The sequence below is a fragment of the Mastigoproctus giganteus genome, chromosome 14 (assembly GCF_048544385.1).
Source record: "Mastigoproctus giganteus isolate SK-2022 chromosome 14, ASM4854438v1, whole genome shotgun sequence".
Classification (NCBI taxonomy): Eukaryota; Metazoa; Arthropoda; class Arachnida; order Uropygi; family Thelyphonidae; genus Mastigoproctus; species Mastigoproctus giganteus.
Window position 1 is genome coordinate 97,864,423 of NC_143588.1, and position 22,399 is coordinate 97,886,821.

The window sequence follows — 22,399 nt, forward strand, 5'->3', positions numbered from 1 at the left end:
GAACCTGTGGAATGTTTTCCAAGGTCGACCTGGTGACTAATCATAGCTCACCTGGGGGATTCTTTTCTTTGTGATCGATGTAAGGAGTGCACCGATCTTAAATAACAATATGGTGTACTGATGGAACAATTTGAGTCACTAAAAAAACGGGTGCTTGCCCTCGAGAATAATGCATCTGGGAGCTCTTCAGGGATTCAAGACTCCAGCAATCTACCAAGTGATGCACATCCCATTCGTGTCTCAAAACAGAAAAACCAAGTGCAAACTACTCTGGTTCAAAGGACTTTGTTTTATTAGGAGACTCCATTGTCAGGGAAACGGAGAATATTTTTTGTAATAAGGATAGGTGGAGTAGAACCAGGGTATGTCTGCCGGGAGCAACTATTAATGATGTCACCAACAGATTGTCAGATTTTAAGGGGAGATAAAGAGGAGGTATTATTCATGTGGGGACTAATGACATTAAACGTACATGATCTGACGATTTGTTGGAAAAATACAGGGACCATGCTGAGGAAATGCCGCGAGCTAGGCCACAATGTCTGTGTCTGCAATTCTGCCCAGACACGATAGGAGGGATTATATGTTAAAAGCCTTGTGGATTAACTCAAGACTTGAAGGACTCTGCAAGGCTTTAGGGGAGAAATTTCTATCAGCATGGCCCACACTTGTAGGTAGAAGGAATTTGTTTTGTAGAGACGGGATACACTTAAACAAAGTTGGTGCAAAAATTTTTGCCAGTATTATTGAGGATACATTAAAAGTTCAGGGAAACTGCTAGTTAGGGGGGGAATGTGGGTAATACTGACACGCGTTTATCTGATAATATTGGTCAAAGTAACTCTTGCACATACCTCAAGAGTTCTTATCTGTTTTCCCAACTGGACATATCTAGATGTTCTGGGGGCAGAAACATTTCAAGTGAGCAGGTAGCTAATACCAGGGAAGTGAGCCTAAAAAACTTCAAGGGTTGTGTTAGGGTTGTTAAACATATACAAGAACAGTAAGTCTTAATTGTTTATATAGTAATGTTAGAAATGTCGTCAATAAAATGAGCGAATTCGAACTGCTGGTTAAAACAAGTAGCGCGGACATAATAGGGCTTACGGGAACATGGTGCCACCCAGAAATAGGGGATGATGAGTTTCAGTACATACATTTCTCTGATGTGTTGTTTTAATATTAGTTCATAATTTTAATGCAAAGTCATCTATTACAGAATATAATCTTTCAAATCATCACTATCAGACACTTTGAATTCTCTCCTAAAGCCACTGAATATATATTTTCTCTAAAATTTTTTCTCTGTAAATGAAACATGTGTACAGGATAATTTATTGTGAGAGTTGACTAGAAAAATTAGTGCTCACTAAAATATAACACACAATTTATTACTCACAAATTTAATATATGAATTGTTTGAATACTAGTTCATAATTTTAATGTGAGTTTATCTGTAACAGTTTTTTCTCTGTAAACACATTGATGGCTTTGTATTAGCAACATCCCCTTGTGTAGGAATGGGCTGGTCTGTGATGAAGGCTCATAAATGGGAACAGCTGATATAAGATTGTAATTTCTACATGTGACAATCAGTTTTTGAGTGTCTGCAAGGAAGAATGGGCCGGTATCAAGATCTTTCTGACTTTGACTGTGGAATGATTTGGGGCGGGGAGGGAGAGACATACAGGTGCTGGCATCTCAACAACAGCCAAAATGGTTAAGTGCTCCTGTTATGTGGTGTCACAAGTCTACTGGCTCAATAGCAGCTGAACAGCCAACCAAAGGTCACACATGGAATAACCATGTGTGGTTGATGCCCATGGTGAACAGCTGGTAACACAGCAGTGATGCGTACAGTGGCCCAGCTATGTGCTAGACATCAGCTTGTATCGGCTATAGCAGTCAATGGCTATCACAGGTATTCATGCTTACCGTGATGAATACCTGAAAACTCTGCCCTGCATTGGCATATCTGCATTTGGAGAAAGCAAAGCTAGACCATGGCACCTGGATGCACTGTTGGTGTTTGGCAGGCTGGAGGTGGTTGTGTTATGGTCTGGTGACTTTTCATGGCAAATGCTGGGTCCTCTGATCACTGTTGCTCAATGGAAAGACCACTTTTCTATTGTTACCAACCAAGTACATCCCTTCATGATGGTAGTAGATTCAGACAACTGTGGCATCTATAATCAAGACAGTGCACCATACCACAAGGTCCTGCAAGTTAACTGGGTTCATGAGCATGACAACAAATTCTCTATCCTCCTACACCCCATCCAACTTTAGCATGTTTGGAAACTACTAGGAAAGGATGTTCAGTGCTACTAACCATCCATCTGATAATGTGCATTACTGGACACATTGTACAATGCATGAGTAGAACTATAACAGGACACCCTGCAACATCTTGTGGAGTCCATGGCAAGACATTATGGGCTGTGTTACAGGCAAAAGGTGGCTCTACAATGTATTAGGTAGGCACTGCTATTGCAAAGCTAACTCTGTGTATAAACTTTTCAATTATTATTATCAGAACCTGAATGTCTTTGGAATTAATCAAATGCCTGCAGGGTGATTTATTGGTGTCAGATGACCAGAAAAATTGATTATACAAAATGCCATCCATAATTTTAAAAATACATAACTGGAAAAATTCCTGCCAATAAAAAAAAAAAAAAAAAAATCAGATTCAACGTATTGCACATATATGCTGTTATTCAAAGGAAGTACATCACCTAAGAATTTCACATTTCTAATCCTTTTTTGCGATGGTATGTTACATTAATGCTTGCATCACAAATAGAAATATAAACAAAAGATATTAATAGTTAGGGCAAAGCTAAGTAATATTTGACAGGTGCTCTCAAAATATTCCAAGATGAGCATTTGCAACTTTTATACAACAGTTTTGGTAAACAAAATTATGGCTGAAACGTTAGCAGAAGCACTCAGTTTGCTTCAGTTCATCATTTTAAATGGAAAGTTCACCAGGTGCAAACTAATATTTAGTTGAACCGCTTTTGGCTTTATTAACAGCAGCACACCATCAAGGCATTGACAAGATCAATTTTTGAAGATAATCAACTGATAGCTCGTGGTTCCAAACACGAATTATGGCTTCCTGAAGTTCACGAAGGGTCTTTGGTTTCTTTCTGGCAACTGTACATTCCACACAATGCGAACAGTTTTCTATAGGATTCAGGTCCAGGCTGTTTCCTGGCCAGCTAAGAGTTGTAATGGACTGTTCTTCCAAACATTTTTTCACCTGTATCAAATGTAAACACATTACTGTCGAACCTCTAATGCAGAAATGAAGCTAAAGTAACTGCAGAAGTGCCTACTTACACTTTTTGCCTGATGACAAGGAGCAGAGTCATCCTGAAAGATGCAGTTACTTGGCAGGTTGAAATGGTCTCTAATGGTTGGCAGCAATTTGTCTTCCAATATAGCCATGTATCCATTGGCATTTACGGAACCTTTTATAAACTGCAGGTGACATACTCCATGATACGAAATGAACCTCCCCCATATCATTTGGCTGGGTAGGGAATTTCACTGTAGACACCGTACACAGTCTGGATGGTATTCTTCACCATGTCTATGGCAAATCATTTGTCTCCCATCAGAGCCATGCAGGTTGAATTTCTTCTCATCTGAGAAAATAACTGACTTTCACTGCTCGGGGGTCCATTTGACATGCTCCTTATACCAAATTAATCGGGCCTTTTTCATTTTTTGTGTGAGGAAGGGCTTCTTCTTAGGACAATGGGCTACAAGTCCATTTTTGAAGAGGGGTCTTCTGACTGTTACTGCACTTGCTACCACTCCTGTATGTTCTTTCCATTCTCTTTTCAGATCAGATGAAGAAGCTTTACAGTTTTTAAGGCATAAGCGCTTCAAAACGTGGTCCTGTTTTGGCATGAAGACTTGTTTGCGTTCGGTTCCTTTTTTCCTATCAGCAGAACCGGTATTCTTGGGTTTGGAAAGAAATCTACTCACTGTCGACTGATTACAAGACACTTTTTACTTTTATAAGCAATAGGACGGGAAAAACATCCTTCCTCACTTAAAGCACTCTTTCTTCGTGGTGTCAACTGCACATAACTCGCCATCCTGACACAGTCAAGTCAAGTCAAAATGCATGGGATACATACAAATTAATGGGTGACATGGAAGCCTATGATAGATATAAGTTGGTCTGTAACCAAGTCACAAAGGAGATTAGGCAAGCAAAGGCAGACTATGAAAGATCCTTGGCAAAGGATGCAAAGAAAAACAGAAAAGAGTTCTTTACATACTTGAACTCGAAAAGGAAAGGGATGAATCAGATTGGTCCACTGGATATTGATGGTTCAACAGTTGAGGATCCTGCTCAGGTGGCTAACAATCTAAACGAGTATTTTGCATCTACATTCACGCATGAGGAGTTATTCAGGAAGGAGAATGATGTAGGTAAAGTAAACATTGGCAGTGAGCTGGATGATTTTGTAATAACTGAGAGGAAAGTGGAGGAGAGATTGTTGAGGATAAACATAAAAAAAGCACCTGGGGTGGATGGGATCTATCCAGTTATATTAAAGGAGGCAGCAATGGAAGTAAGCAAACCCCTAGCCATAATTATGAGAGCTTCTTTGGACTCAGGGGAGGTACCCATAGACTGGAGATGTTCAAATGTAACCCCAATTCACAAAGGAGGATCAAAGGCTGACACAAGTAATTATAGACCTGTTAGTTTAACTTCTGTTCCAGGTAAATTAATGGAGGCACTGGTTAAAGAAGCACTGCAGGATCATCTAGACAAGAATTCAGTTATAGCTCAGACGCAGCATGGTTTTGTTAAGGGCAGGTCTTGCCTGACCAATTTGATTGGATACTATGATGTAGTCACAAAAGAACTGGATGCAGGGAATAACTTTGATATTATATATTTGGATCTTAGAAAGGCTTTTGATACTGTTGCACATGGAAGACTGCTGCACAAATTGGAGCAGTGTGGCATTGGAGGCAAATTGCTGCTGTGGATAAGGGGATGGTTGAGTGGCAGAAGACAGAGAGTGGTAATCAATGGACACTGCAATGTGGACTAATGTTATTAGTGGAGTTCGTCAAGGTTCAGTGTTGGGTCCGTTGTTGTTTTCGGTGTTTATGAATGATATTGATGATGGGATATCAAGTTTAATGTCCAAGTTTGCAGATGATACAAAGGTTGGCAGGGTCGTTAAGGACAATACTGACGCTATGCTGCTGCAACAGGATCTGGAAAGGTTGAACAGATGGGCTGAGAGGTGGCAAATGAGGTTTAACATCGACAAATGTAAAGTTCTGCATATGGGAAACAGTAACCCCAGAGCAACGTATCAACTCTGCGGTACTACACTGACAGTGGTGGAGAATGAAAAGGACCTGGGGGTAATTGTGCAGGCAGATATGAAGTTCTCTGAGCAGTGCAGACGAGCTGCAAGAGTAGCTCATGGTGTCTTGTCAATGATATACAGGAATTTTTCTAGCAGGGATAAGGAGGTGATTATTCCCTTGTATAAGGCAATGGTAAGGCCACATCTTGAGTACTGTATACAGGTCTGGAGGCCTCATTTCAAGAAGGATGTAGAGCTGCTGGAACGGGTACAGAGAAGGGCAACAAGATTAGTAAATGGAACAAAGGGTTGCTCTTACGAAGAAAGGCTTAAGTTTTGCAAATTACAGAGTTTGGAGACTAGGGCACCGACGAGGTGATCTGATAGAGGTGTATAAGGCTTTGAATGGTTTGAGCATGCTCAATGCCAATGGGATTCTTCATCTTTCTCAGAATAATCACCTCAGAGGGCATAAATTCAAATTGAGGAAGGACAGATGTCGGATAGATGTGCGGAAATTTGCCTTTGGCCAGCGGGTGGTTGGTTGGTGGAACCGACTTCCATCACTTGTTGTTGAAGTTGATAGCCTAAACAAATTTAAAGCTCAACTGGACAGGTATTTCGAACGAACGGAGGGGTGAAATGGGAGTGGGTTTTTTTTTTTTTTTTTTGGCTGATGCTGAATAAGCTTGCTTTCTTGCATCATATGCCTCTGCTAATGCTAATATCACCAGTGGATGATATTCTAAGTCTCTCCTGTTAACAAGCACAAACCATGCTGAGAAAAATTCTACCCTATGAGCCTTGCACGTTCTTTCTAGGGCTGAATTGATTGACAAGGCTCTCAAGATATACTCCCTCTATCATGTCTGGGGCATGATAGAGGGAGTCCTCTGTAAGGCCTCCGTAGCTGAGTGGTCAGGAGCGGGAGTGCAGTAGCACACGCTCTTTGAGTAGACGGGGGTTCAAGCTCCTGACTGCTGAATACGGTCGATCTGCCAACCTGCACTGGACCAGCGTGGCAGATTATGGTCCATTTCTCTCAGCATGAATTGTTGAGGAGGCTTCCATCCTGCAGTGGGTTGATAATGGTTGCACTTTACCTTTTTATCATGTCTGGGCAGAATTACATGTAATATTATTAGATAGTAGCATACTTCAAATTTTGGGAGCATGTAGTTAAGATTATCCACTGTATTATGTAGTTCAGATTATCCACTGGATAGCTTTCATCCTATCTAGGTCCTTCCACCATTCTAACCAATAGACATTTATTACAGAATTCATTATTAATGCTCTTCACATCAGAGGTGGTAGATGACTTTCATCAACCGGTGAAATACCACCACTTTGCTTATTGGAGTCTTGAAGTGGTGAAACCCATATTTAGTCTCTAGAGCAAAGTTTCCGGCATCCCCCTTCCCCCATACTTCTCCTTCAACCCATGCACGGTACTAAGTACTATAGGTTTTGATACCTTTCGTGTTTGGGGTTTTCATAAAAAAAAAAAAAAAAAAAAACAGCATTAATAATGAATCTTATAACTAGTGCTACTCTCTTACAGAATAAATTTTAAGGAAAACACTTTTCTATATGGAGAATCAGAAAATTATTACCATTATCTGGATCAGCATATTAACTGAGGTCTCAAATTCAATTAATATCAGTTGATATTTCATCAACTGAGACTAATAGTGCACATCAAGATTTCAGAGTTAAAAGAACACCCTACTCACTCACTGATGAAACCACCTCAGTGAGTGCTGAAAGGCGTGATCTCAGCACTCACTGAGGACATTTCAGAGTTCACACGTGAACTCTGAAATTTTGCATACTCGCAGTGAAAAGGACGAATTGGTAGCAATATTCATAATCAGGCATTTGAAATACTTCAATAAGGTATTATGCCACAGAGCAAAATGGAAAGAAGGGAAATAACAGGTTGCAGGTAAAAAAAACCAACCTGTTATTTCCTTTCTTTCTGTTTTGCTCTGTGGACAATACTTTAGTGAATATGAATCCAGAGCACATAGGCCTTTTTGCTTATATTTGAAATACTTGAACTTCGAAATACTGAATTTTAACTTGTTCTCCTTTTTCTTTATTCCTTGTTACATGCTCTTGGTGATTCTGACTCTCTCTCTCTCTCTCTCGGGGCAATTCAGAAATTTTTTTTTTTTTTTTGGCTGGTGCAGCATAAGCCTCAGGCTTCCTTGCACCATATGCTAGTGATAATATTATTAATAATAATAATATCACATCCAGTATTTACATTGCCTTATTTTATATCACATCCAGTATTTGCATTGCCTTATGAGCAATTTTGAATGTCCCAAGTGCTTTTTCACTAGGAAAAGTATGTTTAGAGAAACAATTTGCTACTTGGTAAACAGATAGAAAGATGAGCTTATTTGTAATGTGTGAAGGCTAAATTGAAGTTACAGTTAATGGTTGAACTTTATTTCCCTTCCATGTTTATACTTCATTATCATGCAAGAAAGCTTTCACTGCTAATGTGAAATAGTATCAAATTTTTCCTTATAGATGTCTTTTTTTTTTTTCTTGGTATTTTACTAACAAGTTTATACAGTGACATTTGTTTATTTATTTGCTGATAAGTAACCAGAACTTGTTTATATAATGGTCCTTCATGTAAAATTTACTTTTTTTTTTTTTTTAAAGTCCTCAGAAAATATCATGCAGACATGGCACTATTAGTCTGTTGGTGGAATATCAACTGGTTCAAAGTTCCTTGGTTATCATAAATATAAACTTAGTAAAGCTACTTCCTTCTTGAAGAATTTCTTGTGAGTAATCAGTATCTGATTACAACTGAAAGACTTTAGAGAGTATATGGGTCACTATGAATGGGTGTTTTTTTTTTTTTTTTTTTTTGTAAGGTGTTTTACTATGACCATATGAGAAAATGCATGATAAAGCATTTTCTTGTTGGTAAAGCTTGAAAATACTTTTGTTTTTTTATATATAAAATTAATTTTTTTCCATAATAAAGCAAAATAAAATTCCCTAATGTTTTAAGCTCTTATTAAACTCCTTTTTTTTAATTGATAACAAACAAGAGAAATCTCAGCAGCAGTCAAAAAGAAATATAGATAATGTTCAGTGGTAGTTATTTTATCCTTTAACTCATTTTCTTGTGACATTTAATGCCATACAGTCTTCTTTTTCTTTCTATTATCTAACAACTAATCCAAGAACTTTTTCATGTTGCCAAAGCAGTGTTCATTGAATGAATACCCTACATAACAAACACTGGCTCTATTCAGTACAGAATTTTCTGCAATTATATAAAGCGTAAAAAAATGCATTATCATGGTGAAGGAGCAGGATACCATTTTTCTCATTGTTGTTATTGGTATATCCTTCTGACCAAGTAATGCATTACATGCTAGAACCTTGTGATAGAATGTCTAATTCTCCAAATCACCTTCGAGAAAGTATACTTGTGATCTTCATGATTGAAAAATGCCAGAAACATCACTTTGACATTTTTAAACTGTAAACCGTGGAATTATTTTTCTTAAACAAAGGAATGAAGTATTTCTATCAATATGAGAACTAAATATCTGTTTATTTCCAATTTAAAATTATATAAGATGGCAACATACATCTCATGGTGCAGTCCTATCATTGCCTCAGTGATTGCCATCATTGCTACTTCACTGTTACAAAGAACAGAGCAACCAAAGATTTAGCATACACGATGAAATATCTGAGTACCATCTGTAAGAATATGATTTAACCCCGGGGGCTCACACCTGGTGAGTATGGGCTTGGCAAACCCAGGGTCCTGAGCTGGATATCATCATTCTTCTCTTTCTTGGTGAGTCCTTTCTACTTCTCTCTCTCTCTCTCTCTCAGGGGGGTAACTCGGGAATTTTTTTTTTTTTGGCTGGTGCAGCATAAGTCTCAGGCTTCCTTGTACCATATGGCTAATAATAATAATAATAATAATAATAATGACTGCAACTCTTGCAGAGCATGCTTATATAGCTGAAAGTAACAGCTGATGCAATATTACATTATCATCTACACGTGTCAATCTTATCTGATCCAATCTGTAAGAAATATTGCCATATACTTACGTTATTTGGATGACAATTACAAGGCGTGATTGCACTTTCTTTGAACACTAGCGTATATCACAATAAATACATAAATTTAATATATAGTTTGAATACTAGCTCATGATTTTAATGTGAGTTCACCTATAACAGCATATAAACACCATCATTGTCAGGAACTGAATTCTCACATTAAACCACAGAATTTAGTCTTTTTTCCAAAATTTCTTTTTGGAAATTAATTTCTTGTCTGGGGTCTGCCAGTAATTAGAACTTAAAGTTTTATCAGTAAATAACCTTTACAATGCAGCAACACAAAAGGTGTGAAAATTTCTTTGAAAGATACAATGTTCTGAAAGAGAGGGGGAAAATGTGTTCATCTCATCATCAATATAATATATTATTCTTTATTGTACATAAAGATACCACACAATATACCCATCATGTGCTGCCAGGGGTTTCACATGGACAGAAATATGATAAAATAGTAATATTGAGTAACACAATATATAATGCTAATAACAAAATAGCAACAATAAATCAAAATAACAATCCATGAACAGATATCACACGAACCAGTTCTCCATACATCTAGATAAGATTATATGTGGTTCCACAGATAGTGGTACCGAAAGAGTTTCCATAGTACACTACTGGGCAGGGAACAGATCATGTGCTTAACAGGTCCTAGCATCCATTTTAATTTTTGTTAAAACTATAATCTCATTTATTTTCACTTATATCATCATTTTTGAAATAAGAAGCAGATATTTTAATAACTGTTTACAAAGTTATTTCAATTTGAAACAAAATATATTAGTAGAATATGAATACTGAAAGAAGGAAGTATTATAAACTTTTTAGCATATTGTAAAATTTCACTTTAAGTTTACAAATTTTAAGTTAAATATCTTATAAATTAAAATATTTAATATGGCAGAAGAAATATACTGAGTATTGAAATAAATTCAGTTTCTTCTCTACTTTTTCTTTTGGCAGTGGAGCAAAAAGCCTGTGGCTTCCTTGTGCTATGTGACTAATACTAATATTGTCAGTATATTGTAAGAACATAGAGCAGGACAAGATAATTCTGAATTTTAAATTTATTGAATTTTTCTTATTGTGCACATTTATTTTCATAAAAAATAAACAAAATTGTCAAATTAAAACAAAATAACTTATTTGCATTGCATTATAACTTTCTGTTTTTGAGCCAGCAGAATGTGAATTTTGAGAAAGGAAACATTAGGGTTTTTTTTTTTTTTAAGTATTCTAAGAGTTTAACTTGCATGTTTTAAAGGCCAAAATAACACTCTGGAATGCTTATTGTAATCAAAGCATAATTAACAAACCAAAACTTTGACGACTTCATATCTCTTGTAAATTGAATGATTTTTTTCCTGTAGGCGGTGTGCAAATTCATTGTGATTACCATCAAGTTGCAAAGATTCACCTGATTAGTGTGTGTAACAGTTGAGCAAGCACCATGGTCAGATTGGATGAACTGATGTACATAACTGATCTTAGTTTTATATAAATAAACTTTATTTTGCTTTTGGTATCACTCATTGCTTTTTTTTTTTCACCACCACATTTTAAGATTAATACATTTTATTTTCTACCAGAATGATTTTTCTTAACAATCAGTTATAATCAAGACAAAAAAAATTGTTAATGTTCTTTTAGGGTTTTATTCACTCTTAAAATAGTTCAAAACTTTTTAACAACCACATTTAGTCCTAAGTTTTCAACAATTAATAGTGCTTTTAATGACAACTCCATAAAGGCACAATATGGCCTTAGCAGCCCTTGTGCCATTAAACAACACATCAACCAACCAACAACTCCATAAAAACAAATAAAGTGAAAAAGTTTAAAATAAATACAGAAACAAATTAAATATAAATTGATTTAATAGTTGAATAAATATTATGATCTAATTAAAAAAAAAACTCCTGAAGTGCCAAGATCCAACAATAAAAATTTAATCCTGAAAAGTACTTAAATTTTGATGTTAGTTAACACTTTCACAGACTTTTCTGATGACCTTTTTGACCTGGGATTGAGTCGACCTAGATTGAAAAGGGGATATTTTTGGGCTTTCTTCTCACTATAACTGAATTAATCAGCTCCAGTGAAGGTTGCCTGACAAAAATATTTGGTTTTTCTTCTGTTAGATAGGAAGAAAAAGTTACAAAAGATGGTTTTCCCTCCAAGTGGATAAAAAATCTGATGCTGCATATTTATGTGAGGAAAGTGAATGCATTAATATGCAGAGTGTTCTGTAATTACTTGACACAGTTCAGATGTTGGCAGCCTGCAAGGATGAACGTGGAATAAGCTAATTGATATTTCTGTTACGTTGACTGGAATGTTCATTAACACATCGAATACTTTGTGTCACATCATGACAGTATGATTTCTCATGCTGTCTAATACTGCCGAAGAAGTAAATATCCACTAGCTAATTTGCATATTGAGCAGCTGGAAAACCTAGAACCCATGGGAGGCATCCATTCCCCTCTGCTTGCAATTAGTATTAGTGCAGCAAATCACAAAAGAAAGCAAGCTTATAGTAAAAAAAGAAAAACACCTTCCCCCATATCACCTGTCCAACCTCCCTAAGTTTGTCTAGTTCTTTGAATTTACTGACTGTTGAAAGTTTGTTCCAGCAGTCAACTACCTGATGAATGAAAGCAAATTTCTACATATCTAATCCGGCAATCATCCTTCAATTTGAATTTATACCCCTCCCCCCCTCCCCATATGTGTAGTCCGAGCAAGAGGAATGATTCCATTAGCATTTTGAGCTTACTCCATTCACTCAAAGCCTTAACCACCTCAATCAGATTCCTTGCAGGCACCTAGTCTCCAGATGCAATAATTTTTAGAACTGAAGCCTTTCCTAGTAAGAGCACCCTTTTGTTTCCCCTCACTAATCTCATTACTCTTCTCTGCATCCATACACATTTCTGAATTAAGATGTGGCCCTCATTTGTCCATTTGGTGGTAACACATATGACCACTGAATGGGGCCAAATTCTGCCCCATTTGCAAAAAAGGTTGGAGACCACTGCTACAAAACATCTTTAGGATAAGATGGAATCAGATCAGAGCCTATAAATTTATCTTTCACTGCACAAAAAAAAAAAAAAAAAAAATCAATCAGATTATTTTAATGGCACATGAGCTTTTCACTAATATCCGTACTGTATTTATGTCTGTAAGAATGTGTGTCCACAGGCTGATCTGCATGTTATGCTGGCTGAAAAGCACTACCCCCCATTTGAGATTGACTAAGATAAAGAAATTACAGCCTCAACTCTTCATATAGTTGCCTCTGGGGTTGGGAATATTCATATTAACTGCATAATCATACAACAACCATTATTAAAATTAGTGTTATGTTATATTAAAATAATGATGTAGATAAATGAAATAAATAGAATGATAAAATTCCACCAGATAAAATTAATAAAAAGGTAACTGTCTGGACAATAAAATAGGAAATTTTAAACTGCAAAGAATTATTCACAATAAAACAATGTAGATAAAACACAGGATGATAAAAGTGCTAAAACACCGCTTTCAGAGGCATCCACCTCCTTTTCAACAGTGAGGTTCATCGCACGGCACATCCTTAAATATCAGCAGGCTCACGGTTCTCAGCACGTGGTTCTACAGGAGCATGGGCAGTATTCTCCTCATGTGCACTGGAACCGGAAATGGCTCGGGAGCTTGCCAGGCAGAACCGCTCATCCTGTCCAAGAATCAGCGCCTCGAAGAGAGGATGAATGCAGATTCCCCTGTCTCTATTAATGGTATTGCTCTCAGAGGAACAAATCCGCAAGCTCTTGAGCCATTTGCGGTCTCCCAAAATCTATGTGCCCTGTCCACGATAACAGCTTCGTCTGGGAAGATTTGATGGTGCTCCTCCCAAAAATGTTCTGCCACAGCAGACTTCCCATAATCCGCGGTCTTTATCGCAGTCATATGTTCCCCCAGACAATCTTTGAACCGACGTTTCGTTTCACCATCATAACATTCCCCACAATCCAGGTAGCTGATCTCATACACAACCCCACTTGTAAATTCCCTTGGTATAGGGTCTTTGACCTGTGATACAACTGTGTGCAACCTCTGCCCTGGAAGCTGCAACACAGCATGTCTGGCAATCGTGCTATATGCTCAGTTAGGCCCGGACAGTAGGGAATGTATGCGGTGGCAACTGGTGTAAACGGTTCTCTTCGTCCATGCTCCGCTCCTCGGATATATTTATCTATGATCTTCTGGGGGGTAGCTGCATTTTCTGAGATCTGCTGTGACATGTTTAATTTCTTCTTTTCTATCCTCGGGGGGTGCTGCAATGGGACCCAGCCCTATCCAACAACGCCCTAATAACACTATTCTTATGATGGTTGGTTTGTGCCATATTGTAATGTGTATATTGGCCCCGGCACATTGGTTTCCTATATACACTGGTTTTCAGCCTAGGGCCTTCCCTATGTACCAACATATCAAGGAAAGGGAGGGTACCCTCTACTTCCACCTCCGAGGTAAACTGAATAAACGGGGAGAAGCTATTAAGGAAACTAAGCACCTCATCCTCTCTTCCCCTCCGAATAATTGTAAATATATCGTCAACGTATCGTTTCCATGCACACATGGGGAGAAAACCAACCCATCAAAAATCCTGGCTTCTCTCCGTTTATTCAGTTTACCTCGGAGGTGGAAGCAGAGGGTACCCTCCCTTTCCTTGATGCGTTGGTACATAGGGAAGGTCCTAGGCTGAAAACCAGTGTATATAGGAAACCCATGTGCCAAGGCCAATATACACATTACAATATGGCACAAACCAACCATCATAAGAACAGTGTTATTAGGGCATTGTTGGATAGGGCTGGGTCCCATTGCAGCACCCCCGAGTATAGAAAAGAAGAAATTAAACGTGTCACAGTGGATCTCAGAAAATGCGGCTACCCCCAGAAGATCATAGATAAATATATCCGAGAAGCGGAGCACGGACAAAGAGAACCAGTTGCCACCGCATACATTCTCTACTATCCGGGCCTAACTAAGCGTATAGCTCGGGTATTGCGCGATTGATAGACATGCTGTGTGCAGCTTCCAGGGCGGAGGTTGCACACAGTTGTGTCACAGGTTAAGGACCCCATACCAAGGGAATTTACAAATGGGGTCATGTATGAGATCAGGTGACTGGATTGTGGGGAATGAACATTGGTGAAACGAAACGTCGGTTCAAACATCGTCTGGGGGAGTATATGAATGCGATAAAGACCACGGATTATGGGAAGTCTGCTGTGGCAGAACATTTTTGGGAGGAGCACCATCAAATCTCCCCAGACGAAGCTGTTATTGTCAACCGGGCACATAGATTTTGGTACCACAAATGGCTCGAGAGCTTGCGGATTTGTTCCTCTGAGAGCAATACCATTAATAGAGACAGGGAAATCCACATTCATCCCATCTTCGAGGCAGTGGTTCTTGGACAGGATGAGCAGTTCCGCCTGACATGCTCCCGAACGATTTCTGGTTCGTGCAGATGAGGAGAATACTGCCCATGCTCATGTAGAACTACGTGCTGAGAACCGTGAGCCTGCTGATATTTAAGGATGTGCCATGCAATGAACCTCACTGTTGAAAAAGGAGGCGGATGCCTCTGAAAGCTACAGTGGTTTGGCACTTTTATCATCCTGTGTTTTATCTACATTGTTTTATTGTAAATAATTCTTTGCAGTTTAAAATTTCATATTTTATTGTACAGACAGTTACCTTTTTATTAGTTTTATCCGGTGGAATTTTATCATTCTATTTATTTCATTTATCTACATCATTATTTTAATATAACATAACACAATTTATAATTTTAATAACGGTTGGTGTATGATTCTGTTGTTATTATGAATACAGCCTCAACTGAAGACTTTAAGAATTCCTAAATTTGGAGAGGTCTGGGTTTGATTCCTAGACCTCTCCAAATGAGGGCTGTTGTTATTTGTTGTTATTTGGTTTTTAGGAGCATTAGCAACTAAGGCCATATTGCTCCGGGGATATGCGGTGGTCATTCCCTGACCTTTCTGCATCCTCCGTATTTGGTGGCTCACGGGCTCGAACCCCGGTCTAATCAAGAAGCGCGTGCTACGCATTGCTGCTCCTGCCCACCTGGCTACGGAAGCGCCCCAAATGAGGGCAGGTAATGATGCATCGAGCTAAGTAAGATATCACAGAGTATCTTGGCTACACAGCTGGCAAATAAAAGAGCTGAAGCAAAATATTGGTGGTCTACCACAGTAAATTGGTTAAAAGTTTTCCCAAAAGGATCAAAACCTGATTATTTCCTGAATAAATATATTTGAAAAGTACTAGTATCCAAATACTTTTTTGAGAATGAGAGTGCAGGATAATTTCTTTTCGTTTCCTCTTTTGCTTACGGCCAAATGTGATCCTTTGGCTGTAAGAAAAAAATGTAAGCAAACAATTTAGGTCTTATTTTTACTCAATCCTTTTATAATCCAATCACCTCTTCCTGTTAAAAAGTACAAGTTTGTGGATAGAAGCTAAGCCTTGCTTTGTAAAATTGCACTATTTCCAAGATTTGGATGAAAAGAATTAAAAAAAAATAATAAAAAAAATGTATATATATATATATATATATATAAAAATATTTTCTTAATTCTATAATAAAATTTATCACACAGAATAACTGCATTTAGTTATGATTAATACCCACTTATGTTGCAGCAAAATTTATCTTTTCTACATTTTTTAGAGAGACAAATTTTTAGCATGAACTGGACCTGCCACATGTTCCACATAATCTTTTGCACTACGGCATACTATTTTACAAACATTGCATGGAACTGAACCAGCACCTTTTGTTGCAACATTAAATTTCTGAGAATGCTGCCCAGAAATGCTGCTTGTTTCTAGATTTTTCTTATGTTTTTTACTTTGTATATGTTCTTTGTAAGACACTGCACTTGTACAAACCATATTACACAGATCACATGGGAAAGATGTGCTGGAATTTGTACTACCATTTGACATTATTGATGGTGTGCTATTTTTCCTGAATGATTTTGTTGGTACAGCACATAGTGTATTCAGCTTTAAATGTTTATCACTCTTTATGTGCTCATCATAGGATTTTGGACCTGTACATGATATATTACACATCTTACAATTTATTGCTTCTGAAGCTGTATTAATTTTCATGGATGACTGTCTGGATACAGTTGTTGGTTTTGTTGCTTCTACTACCTTCTTTTTATGTTGTTGACTTGATATATGTTCATGGTAAGGTTGGGAACCAGTAAGGGATACATTGCATATATTACAAATAATATGATTAGCAGAAGTGATGCCAAAAGATTTTTTATTAGTTGCTGCACTCTGAGATTGACCACCTTTGTCAAGACATCTATTCTTATGCTTGGCACTGTTACAATGTTCTGTGAAAGGTAATATTCCATTGAAAGACTTGTCACAAAGTTTGCATGTATAGCTCTCTTGGGAACAGGCCATTTTTCTGCAAAAGATAATTCACATTTTATTGCTGTTAAAATGTTCTGTGTACCTAAAAGTCTATAAAGAAATTGTGACACTCAGTTTTAGGTTATCTGCTAATGTAGTATGTTCAAAAACTGATATGTTTTTCAAAGTGAACAGCTGATACTAGATACTTCGCTAGGTAAAAGTAAATTAGAAAATAGATTTACCATGGTATGTACCACAGATAATAATATAAAAAGTTTAACTTTATGAATTTAAAAGTAATTGTAAAACCTTACATATTGCAAACCCCCTTTACCTACAATCTAAATAGAGATCTAAATATATATTTTCAAGTGGAAAATATATTCAGATGAAAATCAGATATTTTGTAGTATATTCCCCACTTCATCAATGGAAAGAAGGAAAGAGATGAATCTCCTCAAGAAGGAAAGGGATGAATCAGATTGGTCCACTGGATATTGATGGTTCAACAGTTGAGGATCCTGCTCAGGTGGCTAACAATCTAAACGAGTATTTTGCATCTCCATTCACGCATGAGGAGTTATACAGGAAGGAGAATGATGTAGGTAAAGTAAACATTGGCAGTGAGCTGGATGATTTTGTAATAACTGAGAGAAAGTGGAGGAGAGATTGTTGAGGATAAACATAAAAAAAGCACCTGGGGTGGATGGGATCTATCCAGTTATATTAAAGGAGGCAGCAATGGAAGTAAGCAAACCCCTAGCCATAATTATGAGAGCTTCTTTGGACTCAGGGGAGGTACCTATAGACTGGAGATGTTCAAATGTAACCCCAATTCACAAAGGAGGATCAAAGGCTGACACAAGTAATTATAGACCTGTTAGTGTAACTTCTGTTCCAGGTAAATTAATGGAGGCACTGGTTAAAGAAGCACTGCAGGATCATCTAGACAAGAATTCAGTTATAGCTCAGACACAGCATGGTTTTGTTAAGGGCAGGTCTTGCCTGACCAATTTGATTGGATACTATGATGTAGTCACAAAAGAACTGGATGCAGGGAATAACTTTGATATTATATATTTGGATCTTAGAAAGGCTTTTGATACTGTTGCACATGGAAGACTGCTGCACAAATTGGAGCAGTGTGGCATTGGAGGCAAATTGCTGCTATGGATAAGGGGATGGTTGAGTGGCAGAAGACAGAGAGTGGTAATCAATGGACACTGCTCAACGTGGACTAATGTTATTAGTGGAGTTCCTCAGGGTTCAGTGTTGGGTCCGTTGTTGTTTTCGGTGTTTATGAATGATATTGATGATGGGATATCAAGTTTAATGTCCAAGTTTGCAGATGATACAAAGGTTGGCAGGGTTGTTAAGGACACTACTGACGCTATGCTGCTGCAACAGGATCTGGAAAGGTTGAACAGATGGGCTGAGAGGTGGCAAATGAAGTTTAACATTGACAAATGTAAAGTACTACATATGGGAAACAGTAACCCCAGAGCAACATATCAACTCTGCGGTACTACACTGACAGTGGTGGAGAATGAAAAGGACCTGGGGGTAATTGTGCAGGCAGATATGAAGTTCTCTGAGCAGTGCAGATGAGCTGCAAGAGTAGCTCATGGTGTCTTGTCAATGATATACAGGAATTTTTCTAGCAGGGATAAGGAGGTGATTATTCCCTTGTATAAGGCAATGGTTAGGCCACATCTTGAGTGCTGTATACAGGTCTGGAGGCCTCATTTCAGCAGCTCTACAGAGTTGCTGAAATGAGGTACTGCTGCTGGAACGGGTACAGAGAAGGGCAACAAGATTAGTGAATGGAACAAAGGGTTGCTCTTACGAAGAAAGGCTTAAGTTTTGCAAATTACAGAGTCTGGAGACTAGGCGCCGGCGAGGTGATCTGATAGAGGTGTATAAGGCTTTGAATGGTTTGAGCATGCTCAATGCCAATGGGATTCTTCATCTTGCTCAAAATAATCACCTCAGAGGGCATAAATTCAAATTGAGGAAGGACGGATGTCGGATAGATGTGCGGAAATTTGCCTTTGGCTAGCGGGTGGTTGGTTGGTGGAACCGACTTCCGTCACTTGTTGTTGAAGTTGATGGCCTAAACAAATTTAAGGCTCAACTGGACAGGTATTTCGAACGAACGGAGGGGTGACATGGGAGTGGTGTGTGTGTTTTTTTTTTTTTTTTTTTTGGCTGATGCTGAATAAGCTTGCTTTCTTGCATCATATGCCTCTACTAATGCTAATGCTAATGACTGCAAGACAGAAAATAAACAATAAAAATAAAGTTATGTTGTTATAAGTTACTTATATAAAGCTAAATTTATCAGTTATAGTTAGATTTGAATTAAATTCAGATTTAGAGTTAAATTCAAGAATTTAGAAAATACATACTAGCTGTCATTACTACTTCATTACAAAGAGCAGTATGGCCAAAGGTTTGACATACTGATCTAACTAACATGGATTTTGGAGGACTTATGAGTTGTGGCCAGTGGCATAGGAGTTTTTCAAAATTAAAATTGATTAAGAATTACCTAAGATCTACAATGAGTACCTTGCATTTAAGAAATCTTGCCATACTGTCTATAGAATAGCAACTGAGTGATGAAATAGACTTCAACGATTTTGCTAACAGAAAAGCAAGAAAAATAACATTTTAGAATGTTGGAATTAAGTTTTACTACAAAAATAATCATAGTGTTTTAATTTATTTCCTATATGTCGTTTTGACTTTTTGTAGTATTTTTGGTGTGTATTGAGAGGGGCGGTAAAAGCTCTAGCTACAGTACTGGCTGTGGCAATAAAAAGAACCATGTTCTTTTTATTGCTGGCTAAATAGGTGGTAGATGACATTCAACTGGTGAAATACCACCACTTTGCTTATTGGAGGCTTGAAGTAGTGAAACCCATGTTTAGTCTCTAGAGCAAAGTTTCCGGCACCCCCCCCCCCCATACTTCTCCTTCAACCCATACACGGTACTAAGTACTATAGGTTTTGATACCTTTCATGTTTGGGGTTTTCATTAAAAAAAAAAAAAAATGCAAACTTCTGCACATCTATTCTACAACTGTCTTTACTCAATTTGAACCTATGCCCCCCCCTCAGGTTCTTAATCCGAGCAAGTGGAAGTATCCCATCAGATTGAGCCTGCTCAAACCATTCAAGGTCTTGTACACCTCAATCAGATCACCTCGCAGGTGCCTAGTCTTCAGATGCCTCAACTGACAGAATTTAAGCCTCTCCTGGTAAGAGAACCCCTTTGTTCCTCCCACCAATCTTGCTGTCCTTCTCTGTACTCTTTCTAGCAACTCTGCATCCTTCCTAAAATGAGGCCTCCAGACCTATACACTATACTCAAGGTGTGGCCTGACCACTGCCTTATACAAAGGTAAAATCACCTCCTCATCTCTGCTAGCAAAATCATATATATCAACAAAACTCCATGACCTGCTCTGGCCACCTGTTAGCACTATTCAGAGAACTTCATATTCGAATGCACAATTACCCCCCCAGGTCTTTTACATTCTCCACCTCCCTGAACGTAGTACCACACAGTTGGTAGGTTTCTCTTGAATTACTGCTACCCATATGCAGTACTTTGCATTTGTCAATATTAAACTTCAGTTGCCACTTCTCAGACCATTTACCTAACTTTTCTAGATCCTGTTGCAGTAGCATACTGCCTTTACTATCATTAACAACCCTGCAAACTTGGACATTAAGCCTGATATACCTTCATCGATATCATTGATAAATACACAAAACAACAATGGGCTCAGCACTGAACCCTGGGGTACTCCACTAATAACATTAATCCACATAGTGCGGTGTCCATAATTACCACTCTTTGCCGTCTCTCACTCAACCATCCCTTTATCCATTGCACCAACTTGTCCTTAATGCCATACTGCTCCAAGTTCTACAGCAGTTTTCCATGTGCAACAGTATCAAAAGCTTTCCTGAAATCCAAGTATATGATGTCAAATTTATTTTTTGCATCCAGTTCCTTTGTGACCACATTGTAGTATCCAATCAAATTGGTCAGACAAGACTTCCCCTTAACAAACCAATGCTGTGTCTGAACTATTACTGCAGTCTTGTCTAGGTGATCCTGCATCACTTCTTTAACCAGCGACTCCATTATTTTCCCCGGAACAGAAGTTAAACTAACAGGTCTATAATTATTTGAACACCTGTTGTGAATTGGGGATACATTTGCACATCTCCAGTCCATGGAGACCTCTGAATCTAAGGATGCTTTTATAATTATGGCCAAGGTTCCCTCGCTGCCTCCTTTAATATAACGAGAGATTCCATCTGCCCCAAGTGCCTTTTTTTACATTTAACCTCAACAATTTTTCCTCCACTTTACTCTCCGTTATTACAATATCATTTAGTTCCCTGTTAGTTGGTAAACTTGCGTCCTCCCCTTCCTTACAGAATTCCTCGTATGAATGTAGATGCAAAATGCTCATTCAATTTGTCAGCTATCTGAGCAGGATCATCAACAGTCAAACCACAAACATCAAATGGACCAATCTGATTCATCCCCTTCCTTCTAGAGTTTACATAAGTAAAGAAGTCTTGTTTTTATTTGCATCCTTTGCCAAGGATTTCTCATAATCAGCCTTCCCTTGCCTAACCTTTGTGATTTGATTACAGAGTAGCTTATATCTGCCATAGGCTTCTGTCTCACCTGCTAATTTATATGCATCCCATGCAACAGTCAAACCACAAACATCAAATGGACCAATCTGATTCATCCCCTTCCTTCTAGAGTTTACATAAGTAAAGAATATCTGCAAAAAGGCCTCTAAGGTTGGGATTATTCATACCACAAATTTAAACAGATATACCAACTGTTTAAAACTGATTTAATAATAAAATAAAATAATATTAACAAAAATTTAATTATTTACAAAAACTAGTTTACAACAAAAAAACAAAATAAAATAAATAAGTTAAAATGCATTAAAATATAAATTTAAAAGCGATAAAAACACTATTGAAGCTTTCGGAGGTGTCTACCTCCTTCCTCAGCAATAATGAAACTTAAGCGACACATCCTTAAATACCAGATTCATGGCATACGTGGATGACCAGGCACATACTCGGTATTCCTTTCACGTGTACCAGAACCGGAAGTGGTCTGGGGATGTGGAAAACTAAAACGTTTATCTCTGGCAAGAAATAAATCTGCCATTGCCAAGCACTATTGGGAAAAGCAACACCAGATCTCTCCTGACAACGCTGTCATCCTTGACCGGGCGCATAGATTCTGGGACCGCAAGTGGCTGGAAAGTCTGTGGATTGGATCCTCTGGCAACAATAGCATGAACAGAGACGGGGGAGTTAGGCTTTACCCCCTTCTTGAGGCGGTGGTTCTTGCCAGAGATAAACGTTTTAGTTTTCCGCTTCCGATTCTGGTACACGTCAAAGGAA

The 22,399-nt window shown here is 38.0% G+C and overlaps 2 protein-coding genes across 2 annotated transcripts in view; one reads left to right on the forward strand and one right to left on the reverse strand.

Moving 5' to 3' along the window:
• The window catches only part of HemK2 (HemK methyltransferase 2), a 55,920-nt gene extending 44,973 nt beyond the window's left edge, over nt 1-10,947 (forward strand). Inside the window, exon 7 of the mRNA XM_090388809.1 lies at nt 10,849-10,947. The gene's annotated coding sequence lies outside the window, so the exon portion shown is untranslated. The remainder of the gene's footprint in view (nt 1-10,848) is intronic.
• Nucleotides 10,948-16,228: 5,281 nt separating this feature from the next.
• LOC150075421 (zinc finger protein 346-like) lies at nt 16,229-16,987 on the reverse strand. The gene has a single exon (XM_090388483.1). It carries the CDS (start codon nt 16,985-16,987, stop codon nt 16,229-16,231), a length of 759 nt encoding a protein of 252 aa, XP_090244609.1.
• Between the last annotated feature and the right edge of the window lie 5,412 nt (nt 16,988-22,399).